Source organism: Callithrix jacchus, chromosome 12 (assembly GCF_049354715.1).
Source record: "Callithrix jacchus isolate 240 chromosome 12, calJac240_pri, whole genome shotgun sequence".
Taxonomy (NCBI): domain Eukaryota; kingdom Metazoa; phylum Chordata; class Mammalia; order Primates; family Cebidae; genus Callithrix; species Callithrix jacchus.
In genome coordinates, this window is record NC_133513.1 from 77,883,885 (window position 1) to 77,909,484 (window position 25,600).

Consider the following 25,600-nt stretch of genomic DNA (forward strand, 5'->3'; position numbering starts at 1 on the left):
GAGGAAGCTGAGACTTCCAGACAAAAGGAATGTAACAGCAGACATCCTGCCAGTTCCTCTCTCAGTGAAGAACCAACCAAAGCTTGTGTCCCATTGGTTGAGCCCCTTGAAATTGAACCACTTCCAGGAACACAAAAACAACAAACAGTCTAGGACATCTGCATTAGTTAAGGAAATATTTGCACAATTGATCAGTCACTACTATCCTTTGCTTGCCTGAAACACAGCATTTTGTGGTTTGGGCACAGACTTTAGAATACTACAGAAAAAGTATACATTGGGAAGTTTGCTTTCCCTTTTCCTCAGCATAAACAATATGAAATTCAGCAAGTAAAAATGCAAAGACAATTTAGATTTCATTCCTGTGGGTTTTCTTTTAAATGCTGTATCCCTATCCTCATTCCAATCAGTAGATTTCAGGCTAAACAATACTTGAAATATTAAACTCACCTAGCAAGAGCAAAAAAGAGTGGAATAAGGAAGGATTTGTAATTTTTAATTAATAATTATTTTAAAACCAAAGTAAGAACAAGTTTCCTTTGCATGTAGTAGTACTTAAAATACTTCAAATTAATTTGTTTGATATAAAATCTGCATGTATTTGTTAACTGTATTTATGGGCAGGCATCCTGTTCCCAACAACCTCCAAGTACTTTGAGGTATTATTTTTGTGGACAATTTTCTTCCTTTTCCAAAAATATTGACCGTTTAGGTAGGTATTATTAATTTATTGGAAACTATTTTTGAAAGCAGTAATGTAAGATTCACTCTCATTCTACTATGATCGTTTGAGTTTATCAACGCAGATTACATCTTTCTTTAAAGTTATTCTAGAACTGATCAGTATTTTCTTATATTTAGACACTGTCTTTTCTCTAATTATCTTTAAACATGTCACACTTCTGTTCCCGTAGAACACACACACACACACACACACACACACACCCCCCTAAGATCACAATCCCAAAATATGTCTACTTATAACATTTCATATTACATGTTAAATTTTATTTCAGAAACTATCACAGTCTAAAGAGAAATATAATTTAAGCATTAAGATAGTACATTTCAGAAAATATGCTAGTATTTTCTTGTTAAATTTTAGATACTATCATTTGTCATTCCAAGAGATCCTTGCATTCTAGACTCTAGAATTAAAAGGGGGAAAAGGTTATGCTTTTAAGAACTATAAGCTGAAATGATTTATTTCAATTCAATATAGAATATTTGTCAGTCAAGATATCAATCAATGTGTACAAAAATTTACATAACAGAAGGAATAATGGGCAGTGCAGCACCTTTAGAAAAATAATTAAAAGTTTTGTTGCATTTACAGGTAAGTGCCACACTGAGAATTTACAATACAGTAATTTACTGCAATCACAGGGGAGTTCCATAAAGAAACAAAGCTCTTACACTCCAGATTTTTGAAAGGTGTTATTGGAATGCTTAACTGAAACCACAGAACTTGTATATCCGTAGGATTGAGTTGATGAAGGTCGTGAAAGATTTTCGTATCATCTATTATATAAAAGGAGTTCACTGCACTTGGATAGCCGATTTAGTGTCTCTGACAAGTGTGAAGCCTAGAAGAATTACTGGCTTGATGGTGATCTTTCTGATTCCGGCAAGACAGACCTTCTCCGCAGTAACAGCGTTGGAATATTTCCAGCCCATGGGAGCCTTTTCGTCTGTGTTTGGTACACACTTGACCTTCTTTGAGGACAGGTTTACAGATCTTGGACCAGAAGTGTCTAGCACAACACAATCCTGTGGCGCAGTCTGACGATCGGAGACAGACAGAACCTTCTTGTCCTACACAGGAGAAGACAGCAGAAAAAAAGTACACAGTTACTGGTAAACCTGCATCATTTCATTAAATAATTCAAAAGACACCTCTGATGTGCTAAAAATGAGTCTTAACATCTTACCTTTGGTGTGATACATTTTTGAAGACAATGTAGTTCTTCTAGAATATCCATCCAAGGTGCTATGATCATTACCAAAGCTTTCAGTGATGGTTTCCTCAATTTCCTCTCGGAAATGAGTTTGCTCAGAAGACACACATATTCCTAAGGAAGCAGGAAATAGTGATTAACTTCAGGGTTGTAATGCATTACTGCTAACAGCTCTGACAGTGGCAGTCTGCTATGCCAGCACCAACTTGAGATACTTCGTTGCAGTGACATCATTTTAAAAACAAGCCGAACTTCCTCTCTACTGTTAAGGCAAAGCTCTCCAGATGGACAGAAGCACCAATGTGTACACTGTATCCAGTCAGTCATATGTTACATACCTAGTATAGCCGTTCAAAATACTTTCCCACCAACTGTGGTAGGGGCAAGTGAGATTTATGCCCATTTTAATATTACCCTTGGGTTAAGAAATAGAAAATCAGTCACTTAAAAAATGTTCTTAAAAATAACTTCTCTCCCCCTGGTGCTATGTGGGTACTGCCAGACTAAGTTAAGCAAATGCAATTCCAGCTGCCTGGAACATTGCAGTCTCACCCACCAGTTACTTTACTGTGTAATTTCTATATTACAGAGATTCAGTTAGCTCATCCCGGAGTACTGCTGGGTCCTAAGGAGGGCCGTCGCCCTGTTAGTTTATTTCGGGAGACCTCTTTAGCTGTTTAAATCCACCTCTTTGAAAAACTAAGAGTCAGTGGATCTGTGGTTGGGGGAAGAGTACCTATACTAAGGCAGCAGAGGGGAGAGGGAGGGGGAAGGATGGAGAGGTCAGGCTGTGCGCCTATCAAGATCTCTCTTGAAAACGGCCAATGCTGATAAATCACTGTCCTCTGGCCGACAACAGTTTCACCAAGGATCAGAAGGAGAGGCCAGTCTGGCAGAGCTGTGAGAGACAGAGTAAGAAAAATGGAAAGGGCAGCTGAACGCCAAAGCTGGTTTCTTTGGTCTCTCTGTATGATCCAGCCGTCCTACCCATCACCCCTCTTCTCAATTGACCTCAAGGTTCTCCCCAGACACATTTTTATGGAAGCGTCCACTACGAGGTAAGCCATTGTGTTAAATCATTGAGGGACCCAGAGGAAGATAAGGACCTCAGAGACCTCCGAACTTCTCTCTCCTTCCCGATCAAACACTTGCAATGAAGAAGATAACTTCAGCTGAATCTTGACTGCTGTACACCCATTAGCAGGTGGCGCCGCAGTGTTCTCAGGGCGGAGATTCCCCGCGCCTCCCCCCTCCCCCCCACCAACCCCATTTATAGAGGCTCAAAGGCCGGGCAGTTTTCGTGTGAAAGGGAGCTTTCAGAACTCACCATTTTTGCAGAAATTCCCGGGGCAGCACATAGCGTGACGCATGCAGCGTTTTCGGCGCTTCCTGCAGGCGAGACAGATTTGCACGCCCGCGTCCCCTCCGCGGGTGGGACTAGCGCAGTACTCATCGGTGGCGCACTCCTCGTCCTCTCCGCACGGGTATGGCTGTGGGAAGGGTTCGGGGAGAGGGTGAGGCATCCAGACGTTCAGGTACCCTCACTAGTGGACCTGATCACAGTCCCTATCTGTCCCCCTCTCCAGGACCTGTTACCATCCACGGCTCCCAAATGCAGTGTTACCAAATGCTCGCTGAAACGCACACACTCATCACGTTCTACTCCCTCCTCTCCAGATACGACCCTTTCAAGGTCACAGCATCCCCGGATTCCCCGACGCCTCTCACCTGGTAGTTGTCAATGGTCTGGTACTTATTCCCGCCAGGGTACAGAATTCCCGGCGCGGCGCTGACTGCAGAGCCCGAGTGCCCCGCAGCGCCGCCCAGCGGTGGGGGCAGGTTCTTGATGGCGTTGGAATTGAGAACCGAGTTCAAGGTGGCGCTCGCTCCCAGCAGAGGGTGGCCGCCGAGAGCCGCCGCTACCAGCGCAACCAAGACCCGGGCAGCTCCCGCTGCGCCCAGAGCCATCATCTCAGAAGGACTCAAGAGGGAGAAAGAGAAAATGACTGTCACTTTGCAAGCCTGGGTCCCCGCGAAACCGTGTCGGTGCGGCTGCACAGTCAGGGTTCCGGGAGCCCCCTGCGGTCCCAGAGTCCCGACTGCAGGGAGCACAGAGCTCTGAGCCGCCACCGCCACCGCGGCTGCCTTTATACCGCCGGCCCGGAGCATTCCGGCCCCTTGGGAGCGAGACAACAAAGCCGGGATGGGATTTCAAAGCGCTGGGAGGGGCTGGGAGGGGGTGTGTTTGTGTACATGAAGGGGGGGCTTTGACACTCTTCACCCACCGCCCTTGCTGGGTCGCTCGGCCCGCCCGGCTCACCTTCGGGGTGAGGGCGACCAGCGAGCATCAGAGCAGACGACTTTAATAAATGCAGGCGGCAGGAGGAACTCTGAGAACAGGGGTGCCCTTGCCTGGCGGTAAGGGTTGGATTATCCGGATCTGAAATACTTTTCAGAGCCGAGGGGGTGACACGCTCTGCAAAAGCACTTTTCGCCCCTCTCGCTTACGCCAACACTCGCTGACTGTGCACACAAGTCGTATTCAGTATTAAATACAAACCGATCTGTAATTCAGTGGCTCTAGCAAGACGCCTCTTTGCTCATTACTCATTAACCCTTTAAGAGTCGCAGCTTGTAGATCTGAGTTAGGTCCCTGGCTTTAAGGTCGTTCCGTTGCCCTCCTCCTCCCTCCCCCCGCCACTGCGATAAAAATGTGCAAAGAGGAGATTTGCACATCAAACGAGGGTAAGAAGGAAGAGGAGCTGATTCTCTTTTGATGGGAAGTTTAGAGAGGGAGGCGAGAGACTGGCGTTTAGAAATTAGATCAAGGTTGGAGTGGAGAGGGAAATGCCCGTCCGATAATCAAACTATTTAATGTTGTTCTTTGAATCAGGGCAGTCGCGGCAGTAGATGAACTTGATTAGGCAGACGAGTGAGATCAAAGTGGCCGGGGCCAAAGCGGACGGGGTCCAACGTGCCGGGTCAGTCGCCTTTCTCGGGTTCTGCCTTCTCAGTGGTGGGCTAATGCGGGGAGATAAGAAACCCTTAGGGCTTAGATCCCGACTTCCTCATTAGCAAACGGTTTCACAAGGCTTCCCAACGCAGTGTTTGCTCCCAAGTCAAACCTTGCACAGGACCACGCAATACACCTTCTAGGGAGATAAACTACGTGGAGGAGGAGAGCTGAAAGTGAATTAGACAGTGAATCTGACGTCATTGAAATTGCTGTGTAGATAGAATAAAGTAAGGCTGATATATAAGAATGGCATCATGCTTATAAATGGAAAGTCATCTATTTAATTCAACAAAAACACATTGGAAGCCTAGAGCCCTGGTACTGGGTGGCCCTCTGGGTTGTTGCCTCATTGTTTTAATGTTTAGGTGAGATGGGTGGTGGGGGAAAGGGCACAGTGAATACTAATATTTATGAGACAGAGTTCTCATTTTAGAGAATAAAGTTCTCTTTATTCTAATTACAGTAATAAAAGATGTAACAATAAAATTATAGAAATAAATATAAAAAATGTACATAATGCTTTTAAAGCAGGTTGATACTATAAGTGTCAGAAAATAAGCAACTGTTCTGTGAGTTTGGAAAAGGGAGATATGATTTAATAATCACTATTGAATAAAAAAGAGTAAGATATATTTGTTCCGTGCTCCTCTAAGCTGTATAGATTTAGGTTGTCTATAATGCTGACCTACTAAAGTCAGAACTGGGGCCACTACCAAGTAAAGCCAGTGAAGGTGTTAAAGTAACGAAATTCTCAACTTTAGTACGGGAAGGAGTAATTAAAACACAATTTGCCATGGTCTGTGTTGTAGTTCCTTTGGTCTCAAAGGTAATATTAAGAACATCATCTAAACAATTCTTGAATGGTGCCCTAGTTATACTGGCATCCCTCCCATCCCAAATTCCATCTGTCCAGGAAATTATCCTGTCAGGAATCAATGCGTTAAACACCTTCAGGGTACTAGAAAATCTGCAAGCTGTGTTAAGTTTGAATGATGTTGAAATGCAGAGAAAAATCCCCCTGCCAATTGCAAGGTTGAAAATGTTTCTTTTTAATCCTATTACCTGTTTAAATATTTAGAATCTAGAAATATATTTGTGCCCCACTTACGGCCAAACTCTTGCCTTTTTTACTGAAGAGATAGTACATGATTAATACATTTAATGAACTTAGTTCATTAAAAGCTTGGCTTCACAAAAAAATCCATTTCCTGGGGCAAAAGAAAAGAGTGGAACAATTTAATTAACAAAAGAATTCTGTTATAACAAAGAGGCCCGTTGCATAAATTCAACCTTGATCTCTGAACATAGGTCATAGGTCTATTATGTTTCAATATTCATTGAATCTGGACAGAATCGGTGGTATTGAGTTAGGAGAGCTAAACCAAGCACAGAGTTTCAAGAGTGGGCCAGCTTCTGCCTTCTTCATCTTTCACATTCCTGAAGTTGTCATGAATTTAATACGAAGAATGAGTTGGTCAATATCTGAGTTCGTACTTTGTGCTAAGTATTATACATAATCGAGTGATAAAAGATGAATTCTCATATAATCTGCCTTCAGATCATATAGTGGGCAGAAGAGAGGTAACCTCACAAAATATTCAGGTAAGAAATTATATGGGTGTTCCTCAGAGAGGGCTAAGAACACAGTAAACCAACCCTTTGTTCCAAATGGGGAAATATACTTTTTGAGTGGATTCTCCATTTGAAAATCCTTTCCAGGATGTGGTTTGCTCACTGGCAACAAGAGTGCAAGGTAGGTAAAGAGGTACAGTAAACCTCATTGTTTCATCAGCAGCTGGTTAATATTCAGTGAGTACCTGTTATTGGGAGCATATCTCAAAATATGAAAGGCAGATCTCTTGTCCTCAGAAAGCTTTCAGTCTGTGAGTAGTTGGGAAAACACAGTATACTTATATGGGGATGGAGGTAAACATTTTTCTAACATTGATTATATTTTGGCACATTCTTGGTCATGGGGAAATAAGAAAAAGGAGCAGGAACTGTGACCAACACCTGTCAGGAAAGAGAGAGAGAGTTCTGGTGATCGAGTCTTTCTTACAGCTGGGTGACAGAGGAGGCGGGCACCAGGGCAGGTGAATTTAGTTTATTAAACTGAGTTTATTTAGTCCTGTAGGGAACCCTGCCTCCTATTTGATTTGGTATAAATATGATCATAATTAATGCAACAAGTTTAATATTTTGTATTATATTTTTAAATAGGTGAAATATGCTTAACAGCGTGGAATTGAACCTCATAACTCAGGAACAGCATAATAACATATGTCTTCTTTATATTTTAAGTGCTGGATGCCAGGCATAGAATATTCCTCAACCTTTTCATCCATGAGGGAGACAGACAAATATACTCCAAAACACACCATGCTATTCACCGTTTTTCCATTTCTGTTATTTGTGACTGCTTAATTTTCTAATTTTATATATTTTTTTGAGACAGGATCTCCTTCTGTTGCTCAGGCTGGAGCACAGTGGGACAATCACAGCTAACTGCAGTCTTGACCTCCCAGGCTCAAGGAATTCTTCCACTTCACCCCCTCATCCCCCTACCCCATCCCACAGTAGCTGGGACTACAGTTAAATGCCACCGCACCTGGCTAATTTTTAACTTTTTTTGTAGAAACGGGGTCTCAATTTGTTACCAGGCAGAGCTGGTCTTAAACTCTTGGGTACAAGCAGTCCTCCCACCTTGGTTTTCCTAAATTGCTGGAATTACAGGCATGAGTCATGGTGCCCAGTCTATGGCTGTATTTTGAATTCCCTCCTTTCTTTTTTACTACCTTTCCTATCTTACTTCTTTCCTACCTTACTTCTTTCCTTCTTTCTCTTGATTAAATCAAAAGAAGCAAATTTGTTGCTGTATAATTTTACTCTGCTTAGGAAAATACTACCTAAATATCATTCCTTATAGTGGGTGTTAACATTTTTGCTAGTGTCAATCTTGTATTTATAGCAGGATTCCTCCTTCCTGATGTTTTGTAAAAAATGCTGTGACTTTCTCATTGACTTTTAAAACAGTTTGGTCTTAATGTTCTTCATAATGTTAAAAGAACTTTTTGACCTGTGTTCCATGTTAACTCCCCTGAGAGCTGGATTTTCTGCACTCCTCAGTACAAACAGAAGGCAAGATTTGGCCGTGATTACGTTTATTCGAGCAGTGGAGATGGCCAGCCCAGATAAGTCAGGCCCCGTGGTAGCTTCCTAATCAAGTTCAGAAGATGTGTTTTACTGGAGCAGGACATTAAAAGCTAAGAGTCTGGAACCCAGAAACATTTAATTAAAACCCAGTGAAGATGGTGCCTAAACCAGATAGGTATCTGCCTACATCTTTTCTGAGGTCCTCACACTCAGAAAGGGCTGCAGTGTGTGGGTATGGGGAGCGCAATAGCCCCTTTGAGTCCCCTAAAGGATTTAACATCTCCAACCCTAAGGATAGGCCCGTGTCTGCAGAAAGCAGGATGTAGGGTCCCATGAAACAGTCTCCACATTTACAGAAACACAGTTTTCCTCCATGTCACTGGGTTCCTATTATTACCTCCTTAAAAGAGGTAATAAACTCTGGGCACAAGCGATCCTCCCACCTTGGTCTCCTAAACTGCTGGGATTACAGGCGTGAGCCACCGCTCCCAGTCTCCTGCTGTACTTTGCAGCTTTTCTCCCAGACTACGGCCAAGAAAGACGTCATGCCAAGGGGTCAGGAGGCTGGGGATGGAACTCTGTACAGTGGGTGCCAGCCGTTATCTGGCTCCTAAATATGGGAAAGCCATTTAACTTGTGGTGTGGTGCTGGCTCTTCTTTATAAAATGGGATGTAGGGGAGATGGAGAGGTTCCTTTTCGCTACGAAAGTCTCTCTTTCTCTTTGTTTTCTTTTTCTTTCAGCACTGCCAAGGGAAGGCCTTTTGTACTCAGGTTAAATAAGAACATCCTGCAAGGAGTCTGTTCTTTTATGCAGCCTAAGATCAAGTAACAATCACTCACATCGATATTGAGTATTCGATTTTGAGGACTGGTAGGTAAGTATTAAGTGCTGGAAACGAGGTGAATTACTTGAACCAGGCGACTTTCTAAAAAGGATGTGTGTGTGTGTGTGTGTGTGTGTGTGTGTGTGTGTAGAGAGAGAGGTGTGTGCGTGTGTGTAGAAACGTTGTTTTTCCCATCACAAAATTTATTGTACTATTTAAAGCTGATTTTTTTCAGCTATCACCGTGGTATTCTCAAACTAGTGAATTGCAAAGGACCTTAGGTGAAAAGTAGAAAGCAGGACTTGGAAAACACTTCAGTCTTGAGACGCAGAGTCCGTATGCTTAAGAAATGCTACAGAGTGGAAGACGTAGGCTATGAAATAGAACTATTAACTTCTGGCGGGGAAGTGAAGGAGGGATGTATAATTAATTCGTGCAAGGATTTTTCATCACCCTTAAATTACAAAAATAAAATAATTTTCAGAGGAGTCTAGGAGTCCGCGAGGGAACATACTTGAGGGGCAGACCTAGGGGCTCCTAAGCCCGAGTCCTTCCCCAAAGTCCCCGCCTCCAGCGCCGGCGCGTTTCCCAGCGCGCAGGCCTGGCGCCCCGCACCGCGCCGCGCGGCGAAGCCCCATTGTTCATGCGCTCCCGGGGCCAGCTGCTCACGGTGGCTGCACTTGGGTGTCACAACCCGTCGCCGGCATACAGTAGTGTAAAATGAAGCTTGTTTAAAGACTCTCTTTGATGAGCGAAGATCAAACGGCCTCGGGACCCCCGGTCTTAATCAGACTTGAGCCAGGATGGCATTTTCACAAATAGTCCGTTTGCTCGGCTTTGAGCAGACTTTGTGCTCAGCACTTTCATCCGGCTGCGGGGCGGGTAATCCCGGCTGAAGCCCCTTGCCTGGTCGCAAATCCATTCACACTACAGTGGCTGCTGTTGGTTTGCTGTGTCAGTTCATGGGCAAATAAATATAGGACCTTTCTGACTTAATTAGAGGCGGGTGAGGGGAAAAGCGACGGAGGGGAAGATTAAAGCTCCGAGGGACACCCGGCTCCGCTGTCTCTCTGGGGTCCGGAGGGAACGGGAGAAACCCGCTCTTCTGCTGCCTCCTGGTGGAATTTCCGTAGAAGTTCTTAGTAGGGAAGAGAAAAGCATGTATTAATCTTGTAGTTTATTCTTGAGAGTCATTCTCCAGGTCCAATTACTTGTATATTTTCTTAACTTCCTATGCTGCAGACTCTCTATAGTATTTTGTCTTTCTTAATATTCTACATAATGTTTTGTTGAAAGATTAAATCTACACATGGTAGAATTAAAATGATAAGGTATGGTAGTGTCACCACCATTTTCTTAAAAAAAAAAAAAAAAAAAGCTGCTGAGGTCCGAGACTTAGGGTCTCATTAAATGTTTTAGTCTGATTGAAGTTGAAAGGCTCTATATTGCATTTCTGTATTAAAATGTCTGGGTCTCCAGGTTATTATGTTAATATATCAGGTTATAGAGAAATCCTAGGCCAAACAAATATTGAGAATGTTCAGACAGTATTTAGGGAGAATGAAAATATGACAGAATATTCTTTTTAAATTTATTTGGATAATAAAAATAATAATTTCATATTTACATTTTCAAAAGGAAAATAAAAACCAATATGCTTATGCAAAACAATAGTTATACTATTTAATAGTTTCATTTCATTTGAGTCAACATGTTGTACAAGGAGAAAAGGAACAGCAGGAAAATTAATAAAACAACATAGTGGAAGTGCAGCTTCTAACATAATATACGTAGCTGTTAAAATATATGTTAATGGCAATTAAGCATTTTGTTGATAGCCAATATTTTAAACTAGACCCAACTTTTTCTTCGATCTCATTTTTTTTTTTTTTTTTTTTGTAGAGATGGGGTTTTGCCATGTTGACCAGGCTGGTGTCAAACTCCCGACCTCAGGTGATCCACCCTACTCAGCCTCCCAAAGTGCTAGGATTACAGGCATGAGCCACCGCACCCAGCCCATTTATCATTATTTTTGAAGAGTTCTGGCAGAATAAAAAAAGTTATTCTATGTGTTTTTTTAATGATTTGTTTAAAAAAATTAAAAATCCTGCAAGGTGCTTAAGAGATGCCATCTCTAAACATTCAGTTAAATATGAATTGTGTACTCAATTTGTAGCTATTAGTTATATGCTAAGTAAATATTATTTTAGGATTACATTCTAAAATATATTTATAATAATGACTTTAAGAAGCAAATCGACCTCAATCAAAACCTCTCAAAATGTCATTAATGTATTCATTAAAGCTTGTCCACATTTCCTGATTGTGCTATTTTCTCCATCAGTATCTCCATTTTCTCATAATATTATTGCAGTCCAGCTGATTCTATTTACCACAAGAATCACATTCTTTAAAGTAAGCTCTAAGTTTAAATATGAAATGAAAAACGTTTTGCAAATACCAACAGCTTTGTGAATTCAGCAGAACCACAAACTTACTTAAAAGCTATGGAAGCACTGAAGCAGAGAGTAGAGTGGTGAATTAGCTTTTTATTAGAGGCATATCCTCCTACACCTTTTTGCTAATACCATTTACCAGTATCATTCGCATTGACTAAGAATTTTAGAAGGGAACTGTGGCTAGAGTTGTGAAGTCTAAAAACTTAAAATGCATGTTTTTTTTTGTTTGTTTGTTTTTGTTTTTTTTTGTATTTGGAGTTCCTGATTTGCAGGCAAAGTCCCCAACTTGTTTGAAAAATGACTTTGCTAGGGTTTGACAGCTGATATTAGAAAAATAAGTAAGTAAGTAAGTGGAACTTTCTTACAAATATGTAAGGAATAGGAGAAAAAATAACAGATTTCTTTCCTGTTTTTATGGGCATTGAAAGGCAAGTATTAGTCAATTAAAGGTGCTTTTTTTATCCTTAAAAATCTATTGAGGACAGGCATGATGGCTCGTGCCAATAATCACATGTTGTGAGGCTGACGCAGGAGGACTGCATGGGCCCAGGAGTTCAAAACCAACCTAGGCAACACAGTGAGTAAGGGAGACCTGTGGGGATCGCTCCTGTGTGAGGCCCCTAGGAAATGGGCCTCACCATACGGTAAACTTGAGCCCGGACACAGATCCCTGGTTGGGGGAGTCGAGCTGAGGGAAAGCAGGAATTGAGAGAGGGACTATGTTATTCTAAATAATTAATAGACATTATTTTATGGATATGAGGACTTGGGAGGCAATGTGTCCACTTTTGGCTTCTTATGGTTTATTGCTTGATTGTGTTCATTTTGGACCCTTGTTACCTTCATTGTAAAATATTAACTTTTAAGTATTTACACTTGGTAACTTACTTAACATAACTTACTGGGTGTAACTGTAACTTACTTACCATAGCTTACAGGGCTTGACTGTAATCTACTCACCTTGACCTATTGGGCGTAACCTACTTACTGGAAGTAACCTACTTACTGGGCGTAGCCTACTTACTGCGCTTAACTTACTTACTGGGTGTAACTTGCTTACTGTAACTTAAGTACGTTAATCTGGTGTAAACAACTTTAAATTCAGAAAAGTATATAATGAAACACATTGCAGAAATAAAATTGCTGCATGAGCATAGCGCATGTAGCCCTCCAGACCTCGCCTTTTCTATCTCCTTTTTTTCGGGTGCGCGCTCTCTTCCAGGTTTGGGACCCTCTTGCTGGACGAGATTCCTGGGCTCGCGTTCAGTTCATAACAAGTGAGACACCATCTCTACTAAAAATAAAAAATTAGCCGGATGTAGTGGCACACACCTGTAGTCTCAGCTACTTGGGAGGCTGAGGTGGGAGGATTACTTGTGCCCAGGAGGTGAAGGCTGTATAAGTTATGTTTGCATCACTGTACTTCAGCCTTGGTGAGAAAGTGAGATCCAATTTCTTAAAAAAAAAATCTAGGCTGGGCACAGTGGCTCACACCTGTATTCCCAGCAATTTGGGAGGCCGAGACGGGTAGAGTACCTGAGGTCAGGAGTTCGAGACCAGCTTGGCCAACATGGTGAAACCCGGTCTGTACTTAAAAAAAAAAAAAAAAAAAAAAAAAAAAAAAAAGCTAGTCATGGTGGCTCATGCCTGTAATCCCAGCTACTTTGGAGGTGGAGGCAGGAGAATCACTTGAACCTGGGAGGAGGAGGTTGCAGTAGGCTGAGACTGCACCACTGCACTCCAGCCTGGGCAACAAAAACCAAACTCCATCTCAAAAAAAAAAAAAAAATCTATTAAGAACTCTGCAGTCTGTAATTTTTAATATAAATCCTGAAGTTCAGAGGCCTGAGAACCAATAAATCTGATGTGCAAAGGTAGGAGAAGATGGAGTCCTTGATCAAGAAGAGTTTTTTCCTTACCTGCTTTTTGTGCAGGGCCCCAGTGGACTGGATGATGCCTGCCCACATTGGAGAGGTCACGCGTTCTTTACTCAGTCTCATACTTCAAGTGCAGATCTTTTCTGGAAAAACCCTTTAGAGACACACCCAGGAATACTGTTTATCAGCTATGTGGGTATCCCTGAACTAAATGAAGTTAACATACAAAATTAATCATCAGAGGCAATTTCACCTGAAAACTGTGACTCCACTGACTGTGGAGGTCGAAAGATGAGCTCAAAATTATATAGTACTTCCACCATAGATTCCCTTTTTTTTTTTTTTTTTAATAGAGGCAAGAGTCTTGCTCTGTCACCCAGGCTTCAGTGTAGTGTTATAGTCATAGCTTACTTCACCCTCAAACTCCTGGACTCAAGTGTTTCACTTGCCCCAGTCTCACAAAGCACTGGAATTACAAGCCTAGCTAGAACTACAGATGCATATCACCAGGCCCAGATAATGAAAAAAAGACTTTTTTTAAAAAAGAGAAAGGATCTCACTATGTTGCCTAGGCTAGCCTTGAACTCCTGACCTCAAGTGATCCTCCAGCATCAGCCTCCCAAAGCACTGGGATTACAGGTATGAACCACTGCACTAAGCCCCATACAGTTATAATTGATATAAGTAATTTTAATAACTTTTGCAATAGTGCAATGAAGTAATATATTTAGGGAGTAATAAGTTTTAAGTATTTATATATTTTGAGTATTTAAATATTTTATATTATTTATGTAACATTTATACACTCTTACTTTAATATACTTTAATTGTAAGTTTATGTCATTTAATTTTTAAAAATCATAGTCCTTGAATAGTGACTTCTATATATAGCCTTTGTCCCAGGTGGCCATTAAGCCAAAGTGCAACTTCAGCGGACTCAAGAAATGTTCTCAGAGCAAATAAAGTTTTAGTGGCCCACTTTCACAGTTTCTACTTTCCCTTAGATTTTGACTTGGTTTTTTTCTTAGTATATTGTCAACTTTTGAGATTTTTAAGAGAGAGAGGGGTATAACACACACACACAGACACACACACACAGACACACACACACACAGAATAGCATTTTAAAGTTTCAGTAAGAGGGTTGATTCAAATAACCTAATCTGCCATTTCTCCCAAAATAAAAGTTTATCACTTAAAAAATTATATAAATGTTGTCATACTGTATTATTATGCAGTTTTTTCATTCAGCATTGTTTATGAAACATATCCATGTTAAATTTAACTAATACATTTATATTCACTTTCATATAATATTCTATTAGTTGAATACACCAGATTTAATGGTCTATTATTTAGGTGATGGACAGTTTGACTTTGAAGTTTTATACTATTTCAAAATTCTTCTGAGGATATGCTTTTATATATATATATATCTCATAATTATTATGTATGAACTTTTTTATAAGAAATATACCAATAAATAGAAGTGTTCAGTTATAGGATAAAGACATTTTCAACTTTGTTAAATATTGAAAAATTATTCTTTCATGTTGTAAAAATTCCCATTTTTACCCAGCAGTATATACACAAATTTGACATTGCTCTGCATGCTAACCAACACTGTGCTACTTTTAAACTTTAATTTGCAAATCTGATGAATGAAAATAGTTTATTTTTATTTTTAAATTTATAGTTCCTGGTAATGAAGTGGAGTATATGTCCATATATTTCTGTTTTCTGGATGAAAAGACTAACCTAATGAATTAATCTAGTATAACCTTTACATATAAACCAGATGAGGATAACTCAAGAAAGGGGAATTTTAGGCTACTCTCTTGAGATCATAGATAGAAAAGTCTGAAATATAATATTGGAGGCCAAGGTGGGAGGATCACTTGAAGCCAGGAGTTTGAGACTAGACTAGACTGTGCAATATAGCAAGACCCAATCATATATATATATATATATATATATGAAATTGGCTGTGTGTGATGTGTGCCTATAGTCCCAGCTACTCAGATGGCTGAGACAGGAGGATCACTTGAGTCCAGGAGTTTGAGGCTGCAGTAAGTTAGGCTGGTGCCACTGCACGAGAGCCTGGGTGACAGTGAGACCCTGTCTCTAAAATAAATAAATAAATAAAATATAACATTGGCAAATCTAAAACATCAGTATATTCAAAATGCATGTGACGACAAAGTTGAATTCGTGTCAAGGAAGCATGGCTGGTTTATCATTAGAGCTGTTATACATCTTACGCCAAGTTGACCACAATAACAAGATTAAAAAAAGTTACATGATCATCTTAATATATGCTGAAAAAGAATTTTGATTTTTTAAAAAGGTCGATAAACTAAGAACTCTCTTAATATGATCATGGGCATGTGTGTAAAACCTATATCAAACATCTAATGATGAAATTTAAAATCAGAAAAAAGGCAAAGATGCCAACTGTAATTTTAATATTATACATTTACTTGGGGTCCTAGCCATCCCATTACTTCAAGAAAAAATTTTACCAATTAGAACTATAAAGAGTTAAATCCAACATTTCATTATTCAGAGACAACAATATTATATTTAGAAATAACCCAAAAGATAGATGTAGACACTAATTAGTAAAATTTCAGCAAGGACAGTGAACATAAGAGCACTATACACGAAACTGGCCTGGCACCGTGCCTCACACCTGTAATTCCAGCACTTTGGGAGCCTAAGGTGGATGGATCATGTGAGCCCAGGGGTTTGAGACCAGCCTGGCCAACATTGTGAAACTCTGTCTCTACTAAAGATACAAAAATTAGCCAGGCATGGTGGTGGATGCCTGTAAGTCCCAGCTACACAGGAGGCCAAGGCCAGAAGATCACTTGAACTCAGGAGGCAGAGGTTGCAGTGAGGTGACATAGCGCCACTGCAGTCCAACCTAGGCAACAGAGTGAGACTACGTCTCAAAAAAACTGTTCTTTTAATAGCAACCCAATATGTATATAAATTATATTAGAAATGCTTTTGAAAACATTCTATAAACTCTAAATAATGCTCACGAGTGGAAAAAGTTAAAATCATAAGGTTATCATCATTTCTCCCATTAATTTATAAATTAAAAATAATTGTAAACAAAATCCTAAAGGTGTTTTCATGAAAGTTGAACATATGGTTTTAATATTTATGTAGAATAAAAGGACTTTAATGTTCCAAAACAATTCTGAAGACAAAAAGCCAGGGGGATAGAGGGAGGGAGGGCAGTGGGTACCCCATAAAATATAACTAACATTTATTAAACATGTTAATTGAACCAGTTTAATAGTACTGTATAGAGTGGCAAATATGCCAATGGAATATTAAATACATTATTTATATAGACGTGTATACATGTGTATATATACATATGCACACATATGTGTATATATATACATGTATATATACACATATATACACATGTCTATATAAATATATTATTATAATTTAATATGTATTTAATATTCCATTGGTGTGTGTATATATATATATATATATATATATATATACACACATAAACAGATACGGGTGGTTTAACACTAGAATATGTTAAACTGATATGTAAAACAAATAATATCGTAACCTTTCTGGCTGAATCAGAATTAGAAATCTGGAACCTGTGGAGCCTACTCCCTGTATATCCCCTCTTCTTAACCCAGGTACTTCGCTCCCTCTCCATCCTGGTAGACTGTGAGACATACTTCAGTGTCCTGAAGCTCTATGGAGAATTGAACTTGAAAATCATCAGCTCATTGCAAACTTTTTCTTTTTGATCAGAGATTGACAACCTTTTCTGGGAAGGGCCAGATAGTAAGTACTTTAGGTTTTAACTGCCATGTAGCCTCTCGCTTACTACTCAAGTTCTGATGTAAGATGAAAACAGCTTTAGACAATATGTTTGTGCCAATAAAACTTTAGTTTAAAAAACAGGCTGTGAGCCAAATTTGGCTCATGTATCATAGTTTGCCAACCCCTGGAAGGAGGTTGTAAGTGAAGGAAGTAAAAAGCGTATAGTTTTATTACCAAAAATAACTTTAATAATCTTCTTATGGGAAAAAAAAAACCAAGGCCCTAAGTAATTCACTTCAATTTACATAGTAATTTGTGGCACATGTAATTTAGCAAAGGGATACACTGAGGACATTTAGAATTATAGTTAAGATAGTATTTTGTTCCAATTCTAATCTGCTTTGATTGTAAAAACTCTCCACTCTCATCTCTTTCCAGGAATCTTGAAGAATCATGTTCTTCGTAGGAATTATAAATCCCCCAATTCCATGTCTAACATAATTTCTACTGCCCTCGTTGCTTCTCATGCTTTAGTACCAGTGCTTCTGAATTTGAAAGTCTTCACACAAATCACCCAAGTAAAATCATTGCACCAATTTTAGATGGTCTGGGCTCTTAAAATGTTTCCTTCCATTACTCTTTTAAAATGTATCTTTGCTATGTCAGGTTTGAGGTAGTTTCTGTCAGAAGATTGGGCATTTGGGGGAATTCAAGTCTTCACTGCAAGTTTTACTGCCTGTGACTCAGGGTCTAGGGATTTATTCTGTTATTTTCTGCCTGTTATTTTCTACAGTGGTAAATCACCTTGCAGAGGCTAGGGCAGGTCTTATCTTTCATGTGTGACAGTTGTATTAGTTGGAATAGGTGAAATCCTGTTGAAAAAGACAAAGCCAAAATCTTAGTTGTTCAAAACAGCAATATATTCCAATGTAAAGCCTTTGGGAGTTGGTGAGGGCTCCACTCCTCATCACTGCCCTTATTCTGCTTCTGAAGCTGACAGGACAGCCACTGTTGAGGAAATGCTGATCACAACATCACACAGAAAGGAGAATGTAATGAAGCAAGAACCGGCTCTTAAAGCTTCTGCTTGCAGTGACAAGGCTCACTTTTCAATGGCCAAAGCAAGTCAAAAAGCCAAATCTGACTTGCATGGCACAGAAAAGTCCCCCAGGGAGAGAAATCAGATGAACTGTGGCCAAAATCCGGCTGAGCCAGAAGCTAAGGTCACCAGTCTCATTTACCCCCAGAGGACAAAGAGTCCTCAGGCAAATTAACTGCTAGTATCCTGCCCTGATGTAGCAGATACCAGAGGTGGATACATATATATATATATTTGGCTTTGTAAATCAAGATGTGGGTCTATTCCTTAACAAAAAGTAGCTTATTATTAATATGCCATTTTAATATGTTAATTGAAAGGACACTTCTATGGGTGGAGTATAAATACCATTTAATATTTCTGAGAGCATTTATAGGCTTTAGATGTCCATGATTCTTTACAGACTTTTTTTTCCTGTTTTCTTCTTTTACCCTACTATTCCTGAAATGTTTCTCCATGAATGTTCTTCTGCTGCTTCTCTCTCATAGAGATGTATATTTCCATCAAAATACACTAAGGTGCTGGTTAAAAATTCAGAATCCTGGGTTATATCTCAAAATTCTTTGGATTATCCTGGAAACCTATGTTTTTATATTATTTCCCAGATATATCTTATGACACTAATGTTTGAAAAACACTGGCTTAGATCCTATGCCTTGAGCTTGTCCATGAATTTTTATAAAATCTGTGGCCACACTTTGGGGTTGTCAGTGATGCCTCATTCTCCTTTTTTTTCTTTCTAAACTTTGTTTTGCACAAGTTTGAGGGTTAACCTGTTTGGCTTTGCTAACGAGCATGTAGATAGATTTGTCTTTTGCTCCATAGACTCACCTTGGATGAAAAACAGCTGCCAGAGATAAATATTACTGTTTTATCAATTTATAGGATTTTTTGAGTTAGAAAGGAGAGATTTGCAGACACAGGGGAAAACTCTCAATAAGACTCAATAAAAAAAGCATCAGTGTGAAATTAACTGGGCATGGTGATGTGCACTTGTAGTCCTAGATACTTGGGAGGCCAAGGCGGGAAGATTGCTTGAGCCCAGAAAGTCAAGGCTGCAGTTAGCTGAGATTGTGCCATTGCACTCCAGCCTGGGTGACAGAGTGAGGCCCTGTCTCAAATACCACCCCCACACATGAAAGAAACAATGTGGTGGCCTGTATTATAAGCATGACACACAAGGCTATAACTAAGAATCTAAAGGTAGGTCTGTGGTATAGCACTGTAATATTTGCACTTGGGTATCATTTGGTTGATCACACAATCAATCCATTTATCTCAACTTTATAATTCATTCCTATGGTTATACTTGAAAAATTGCATGCTGATTTATTTCCATTGAAATTAGTATGCACAAGATGTGAGTGATGTAGATGCAACATCATCACCGTCACTGACGCCCCCTCTCCTACCATCCTTCTAATGCTTATGAGTGTTGATCTGTGTGCTCCTCCCAAAACTGAGTGATTAGTGCCCAAACAAAAACAAAAACAAAAATCTTTCAGGATTAAGGAAAAACATTCTCAGATTAAGGGTATGAAAAAATCATAGGACAGATGTTAAAAGCGTGTAATACAGTTCTATTTGCAGAAGAAATGAAATTACTGGATATGCAGTCATGACATAGTTTTTTTTTCAAGTGGTTTAATTGGCTTTGTTTGAAAAAGTTAACTGGACTGAATTTCTACTCTTCATCAAACAAGAGTTTTCAACTCACTGTCACTGGCAATATGAGCTCAAAAAGACAAAAACAGTACAGTTGAGAGAATCTTTATACTTCAGCCAGTTTTAATGTGTGCATCATTTACTGCAGAGAAGAACAAAGAGATGTAGAAAGAATATGTTTAATCAGGCTTTGGAGAGTTGAATTTGTTGTAATCATATTGCCCCTAAAATCTTTCTTCTTTGTGCATATGATGGAGCAAAATAATCAGGTGAAAAATCCTTAGACAAATACTCATGGAGTTGCTCTTTATGTGAAATCATTTCCTCTTAGCATGCAGTAATATACAAGAATTGTCCCTTTAATAGTTTTCCCTAATACAGAGTTGGACTAGGGATAGCCCAGAAAAGGCCTGTGTGGTGGTGGTGCACAGCAATCTGCTAATTTCTGAGTTTGTGTGAATATCTATACTCACTTTGTATTTCACACTGGATGGCCCAACATTATTCTTATGAATTCTTTACAACTGTTTTGCTGGATTAGTTTCATGTTAGATTATATTATTTCATGAAGAATTATTGGATTATAAGTGTTTTATACTTTGTTATAGTGACATTCTACAACCTGGTATTTCATCTAGTGTGATATACCAATTATATTCTTGGAATCTTATCTGGAATTAAACATCAACTAAGTTCAAAAGTAATTATTTTTTATTTCAACTCTATAAAGTATACAACAGGCACTCAGCAATTACAGCTGCAGGAAAAATACAGAGCAAATAAAAGCAGGATAAGTTTATGAAAAAGTTTTTAATCTACATCAAAAGAGTGCAAGTGGTCAATGACCATTGGATGACAGTTTGTTGCATTCTGACTAACAAAGAACTCTTTCATGTAGAACAGATTGTAAGAGGACAATCAAATAACCATAGCCATAAGAATACAAAAGAACTGACCAGTTGTAAAAACATCATACATTGAAATAAATTTGATAGATGACTCTTAAAGAAATGTCCCTTTACTCAGAAAGCCCCAACTTCTGAGTCATTGCCAAGGTCCCAGAGCTCTGTCTGTTGACGCAGGGGCAGAGAGGAGGGCTAACAACACACTTTCAATGTTTTGCTTTCTAGGTCTGTTGAAAACTTGCCTCATAAATGATTTGCATATACAAGAACTCAGAGAAAGCATCCTGTTTTGTTGAGAGGTGCACCAAGTGTCTTTTTCATCATTGGTTTCATAACAAGGTGTGGTTAGCAGTCATTTCCAATTTTTCTTTTGGGTTGGACCATTGTCAATGGAGTCTATAAAATGAGATATGTTAGAACTTGACTGCACTAATTTACTTTTACAGAATCTGCACAACTTAGCAAAACAGGAATACCTGTATACAGACTGATAGTATGTCATATATTAATTTGACCCGCACATACATTTATACATTTCACAGAAATGACGCTGTATCTCATTAACAGATACACAGCTCTGGTACATTTAACAGAAATAAGAGAACAACTTCATCATTTCTGTAATTCATCAATATTATATAATAAAGGCTTATAAATTGTTAGCAGAAAGAACTGTAAAACGCAGCAAGCTAAGAAAGGACAACATTTTGAGGTGTGTTTGTCTTTGTCATGCAGCATAACACCAAATTTGTTTTTTTAATAGGATGCCATGAATTTAAGGCACTTGCAACAATGCCAGATAGCCAGGTCATGTGCTAAACTATGGACAGATGAATAACAGTACAATTGACATAATTTTCAATAATACTGACAATTATGACATTAATTCAAGTCTACTTGGACCTAAAAACATTATTCAGTACAAATAAAATGAAATAATAATGCTGTGAAACACTAAAAAAAGTTATATGTACCACAAAATATCACACAAAAATATCTATTTACATAATATTTGTCTGTGGTCCTATTGTGAAAGAAAATGTTATGGATAATGCACAGATCACTTCTATTGTGTGAAATCAGTTCTAATATCCTTGTTTCCAGTATGGTAGCTGACTTCATTAAATTTGTTTACCATCAGTTCAGTCGTTTAAAAATCAAACAGGAAAAATTCAATAGTTAAGTTGATATATTATTACACATGTGTAATTCACATGCATATTCCACAATTTTAGGTAACAAGTATTACTTGTAAAGAATATAATCAAAATAAATTTGTTTTGAATGCCATATGGATCTGATTCATATCTTGGTAAGAAAGAAGATACAAACATAAAAATCATGTATAGCATTATTTCAGAAATTATTTTTTCGAATGTATTCAATCTACCTCAGTTATTTTCATGTTGCTTGCCTTGACAATTTCAGTTTTCCTGTGAGTCAAAGACACACAGAAAGCCCTTATTTCCCATACTCAACACATTAACAAGAAAATCATTTAACAAATCAAACAAGTTGGCACTATTCTAACTTATCCAGATGTTCTTTAGTGTAAGAAAATAGAGGGGTTATGAAAAATTCAGAAATAAAGGGAGATGCACTTTATGGAACTGACCATGAATTTTAGCCCTAGAGTCTTCATTAAGACAAGATTTATATCCTAAAAATTCAATGCTGAAAATCAGATGAATGTTTTCTGTTGGTACATTGTGGAAAATGTAGTTTACCTTTGTTTTGTGGTGATTGCTTCAGACACCTAATGCAATGCTATGGGTGAAATGAACAAAGATGCAGTAACAAGTGGGAAAACAGTCTACAGTTACATTGTGCTGAATGCTACTTCTTCCTTCTCCACTGAACTTATTTATATTGGTTGTCTTAGACTTGAACCATAGTTCCAAAATCCACAATAAGTGCTAATCTTTGGGACTTTGGGGATTTTTGAAAAGTTGCAGAAGCAGAGTCTTTCCAAATAACAAGGTAAATTCAATATCCTAGCAAGTCTTTAGCATGCCTAAGCCACATTATCTTTCAACAAAAATTACTGAACATTGACTATAATGTTGGAATTATGTATGTCAAAAAGGCCAATTAAAAAAATATAAAACTGTAATAACATACATTGCTGGATTTTAGGTTATATTTAGTTTTATATTCTAAAATATGTAGAAAACAGTGGATATCTTGGGAAATAGACTAATTTGGAGAAATTATAAGGGAGGGAAAACTCCAGAAAAACAAGAATAACAATAACATTTTAGGATTGAAGTTTTAATTGAAGTTTATTCCCTTTTCATTTTATCCTCCACATTTTTAAGAATATTATATTTTCATAAGATATCATATTCTAAGGTAGTTTTGGGTTTGAAAAATCAAACAAAATTTATAATATATGCCCTCTTAGTTAAGGTATAGTGATCTAATTGGACTTATTCTTGCAGAAGTGTTGACATTTGATTGATTAAAAAGAAACCTCTACTGAGAAAAGAGCAAGCCTCAATTTAATATACCAAATTCACACACTGTGCCAAAACAGAATGACAGCTTTAAATGTTTTATATTTTTCCTCATAGGTATAATGCAGTTTTGTCCAGGAAGAGCTTCCAAATGGCTGAGTTACTTATTAAAGCTAATAATAATCAACCGGCCTGCCAGGGATGGACTCAGTTTAATTTGCAGATTCTTTTCTCCACGTGAATAAAGTAAATTAGTTTGACATTTTCAAATCTAGTTTGTTCTAGGTAGTGTGAAATCATAGAACTGTAGTAATTCTGTCCTACTTAAAATTTATTTTTTTAAAAATCAGGTTCCTGTTTTCCTCTGTACTGCTTTCTTACTTGGAGAAGTGGGTGGACTCAGCCTATTCACAAAAAGGTAATCAGCACCTGGCCAGGTTTTTGTTTTGTTCTCTGACCTCACAGAAGTGACGTTCCTGGCTTGGTAAAGCTGTAAATCTTAATAACTTTGACTTTGGGCTTTCTTTTTTTGTCTTTCCTACTTCTTTTATTTTTGTTTTTCCTTCTTGTTTTATTTTTTTTTAATTTTTTGTTTGTTTGTTTTTGGTTCAGGCCTAAGACAAAAAGCTAGTTCAAATAGGTTTATAATCACCGTTGTCTCTCAACTCCAGACTGACAATGTTGTATGAGTGAAATTGGACAGGAGTTTGGTTTAATAACTTCAGTGAAAATGCTTGAGTTTCTGGCTACACATATAATGATTTGAATTTGTGTTGTCTGTTCAGACACTGACATTTACAGATGAAAGATATACATAGCACCTATATAGCTTTTATTTATTTTTTGGATGGGTTTTAATCCCTCCCCTGTCCACCCCACCCCGAGGGGTTATTTTTATAAAAGGGAATACTTTAAGCCTCAGTTTGAGGGTATGTTAGGTAAAACCAATTGGCTGCTAGTCATTTACTTCCAGGACCATTTTTAAGCACAGTATTTTTAAAAATATGAAATGGTTTTGTGAACTGCTTTTTTTCCCCACTCTGTCATGCCAATTTATCAAAAAAAAAAAAAAAAACCCAAATATCATGCATTGTTTTTCAGTCCTCTGTGAAAACGCATATGTACCTACTATGAGAGGTCTCAGCAGAATCTATAGCAGTTGTGCTTTTATCATATCAATTTTTAAATTCTGTCAGAAAGAAAGGGTAACATTCAGTCTTGTCATCAGCACTGCTGGGAAATAAAATCATGAAACTTCTAGCACTAGTGTGACATGAGCTCTGTGACCAACAGATGTGTGGTCCTCTTTTGAATGGTATATACACCGGCCTGCAGTAATAGATCCCACAGCCTTCACTTGAAGAAAGGGAATAGCCTAGTTTCTGTACCATAGTAATCTATCGTACCCAATATATTATTCTTTCATCTTCTTGAATATTCTACCAAGGTACAGACTCTTCTACTAGATTGAAGTGTTTCCTACAGTCTTTCAAATTATAATCAGAGCAAAGCAAGGTCATTGCAACAATAGAAAACATCTCTTTACTGGTGAAAGGCTTTGCTTCAGGACCACCATGTCAACTGCTATTTTAGGTTCGAACAGAAAACATGTAAAGAGCACTATTGTCATCTAAGCAAAAGTCCTAATGCCACTGTAGTTACCGGAGCAGCATCGATCAAAGGCATCATGGTGACCCCGAGCACTAATCTTCTCTCTTTCCTTCAGGTTTGCTGGCAGCTGTGTCTCAGAAAAAGCTGTCTTCAGCAAGGCAGAAGCAGGTAAGAGAAATACATTAGAAGTCTATGTCCCATCCTGAGTTGTCATCAGGTGGTGGTTCATCGTTGTCCTCAGGGAAACTGTCAAAATTGCTTGTGTCTGTGGGTGATGCAACCTGTAAATAGGAGAGAATGCACTTTGTGTGTGTGTGTGTGGAATTGCTGGAATTTTTAAGCACATCCTGTATTTATTCCCTATTAGTGACTACTTTTTTGAGTGCTTACTATGTAGCAGGTATTGAGGGTCTCAGTGGTGAGTACAAATAGACATGGTTTTTATCCTCACAGAGTTTATACCCATGGTAAGTAATACATTGTATGATTAAAACAAATAATCACAAAATCTATATATAATTCAAAAATCTATATACAATGAAAAATAATTACAAAAATCTTTCTATATAATAAACTTTGGCTAGAGCTATGAAAAGAAAAAGAGATGCCATGAAAGTATACAAGTGATCATGTAGGACAGGTGCAGTGGTTCATGCCTATAATCTCAACACTTGGGAGGACAAGGCAGGGAGACCACCTGAGGTCAGGAGTTCGAGATGAGCCTGGCCAACACATTGAAACCCTGTCTGTAATGCTTTTTTTTGGT

At 38.6% G+C, this 25,600-nt stretch overlaps 2 protein-coding genes and 1 long non-coding RNA gene across 8 annotated transcripts in view; 1 reads left to right on the plus strand and 2 right to left on the minus strand.

Moving 5' to 3' along the window:
- Nucleotides 1-714: 714 nt before the first annotated feature.
- Nucleotides 715-4,109, minus strand: DKK1 (dickkopf Wnt signaling pathway inhibitor 1). Its single transcript, NM_001260481.1, has 4 exons — nucleotides 3,687-4,109; nucleotides 3,286-3,448; nucleotides 1,932-2,072; nucleotides 715-1,815 (listed from the first exon to the last, which is right to left on the minus strand). The coding sequence occupies exons 1-4, from the start codon at nucleotides 3,927-3,929 to the stop codon at nucleotides 1,562-1,564; spliced, it is 801 nt and encodes a 266-aa protein (NP_001247410.1). The 5' UTR covers nucleotides 3,930-4,109; the 3' UTR covers nucleotides 715-1,561.
- A 4,244-nt stretch (nucleotides 4,110-8,353) lies between these two features.
- On the plus strand, nucleotides 8,354-11,161 carry LOC118146105 (uncharacterized). Its single transcript, XR_004731558.3, has 3 exons — nucleotides 8,354-8,682; nucleotides 8,870-9,003; nucleotides 10,855-11,161. It is a non-coding gene; the product is annotated as an uncharacterized LOC118146105 (long non-coding RNA).
- A 9,394-nt stretch (nucleotides 11,162-20,555) lies between these two features.
- The window catches only part of PRKG1 (protein kinase cGMP-dependent 1), a 1,319,131-nt gene continuing 1,314,086 nt past the window's right edge, over nucleotides 20,556-25,600 (minus strand). For all 6 annotated transcript variants that reach the window (XM_002756357.7, XM_017963432.4, XM_035266233.3 and 3 more), the window contains one exon: nucleotides 20,556-25,115. In XM_002756357.7, the coding sequence (XP_002756403.1) occupies nucleotides 25,017-25,115 (99 nt within the window). In that variant the 3' untranslated portion in view covers nucleotides 20,556-25,016. The remainder of the gene's footprint in view (nucleotides 25,116-25,600) is intronic.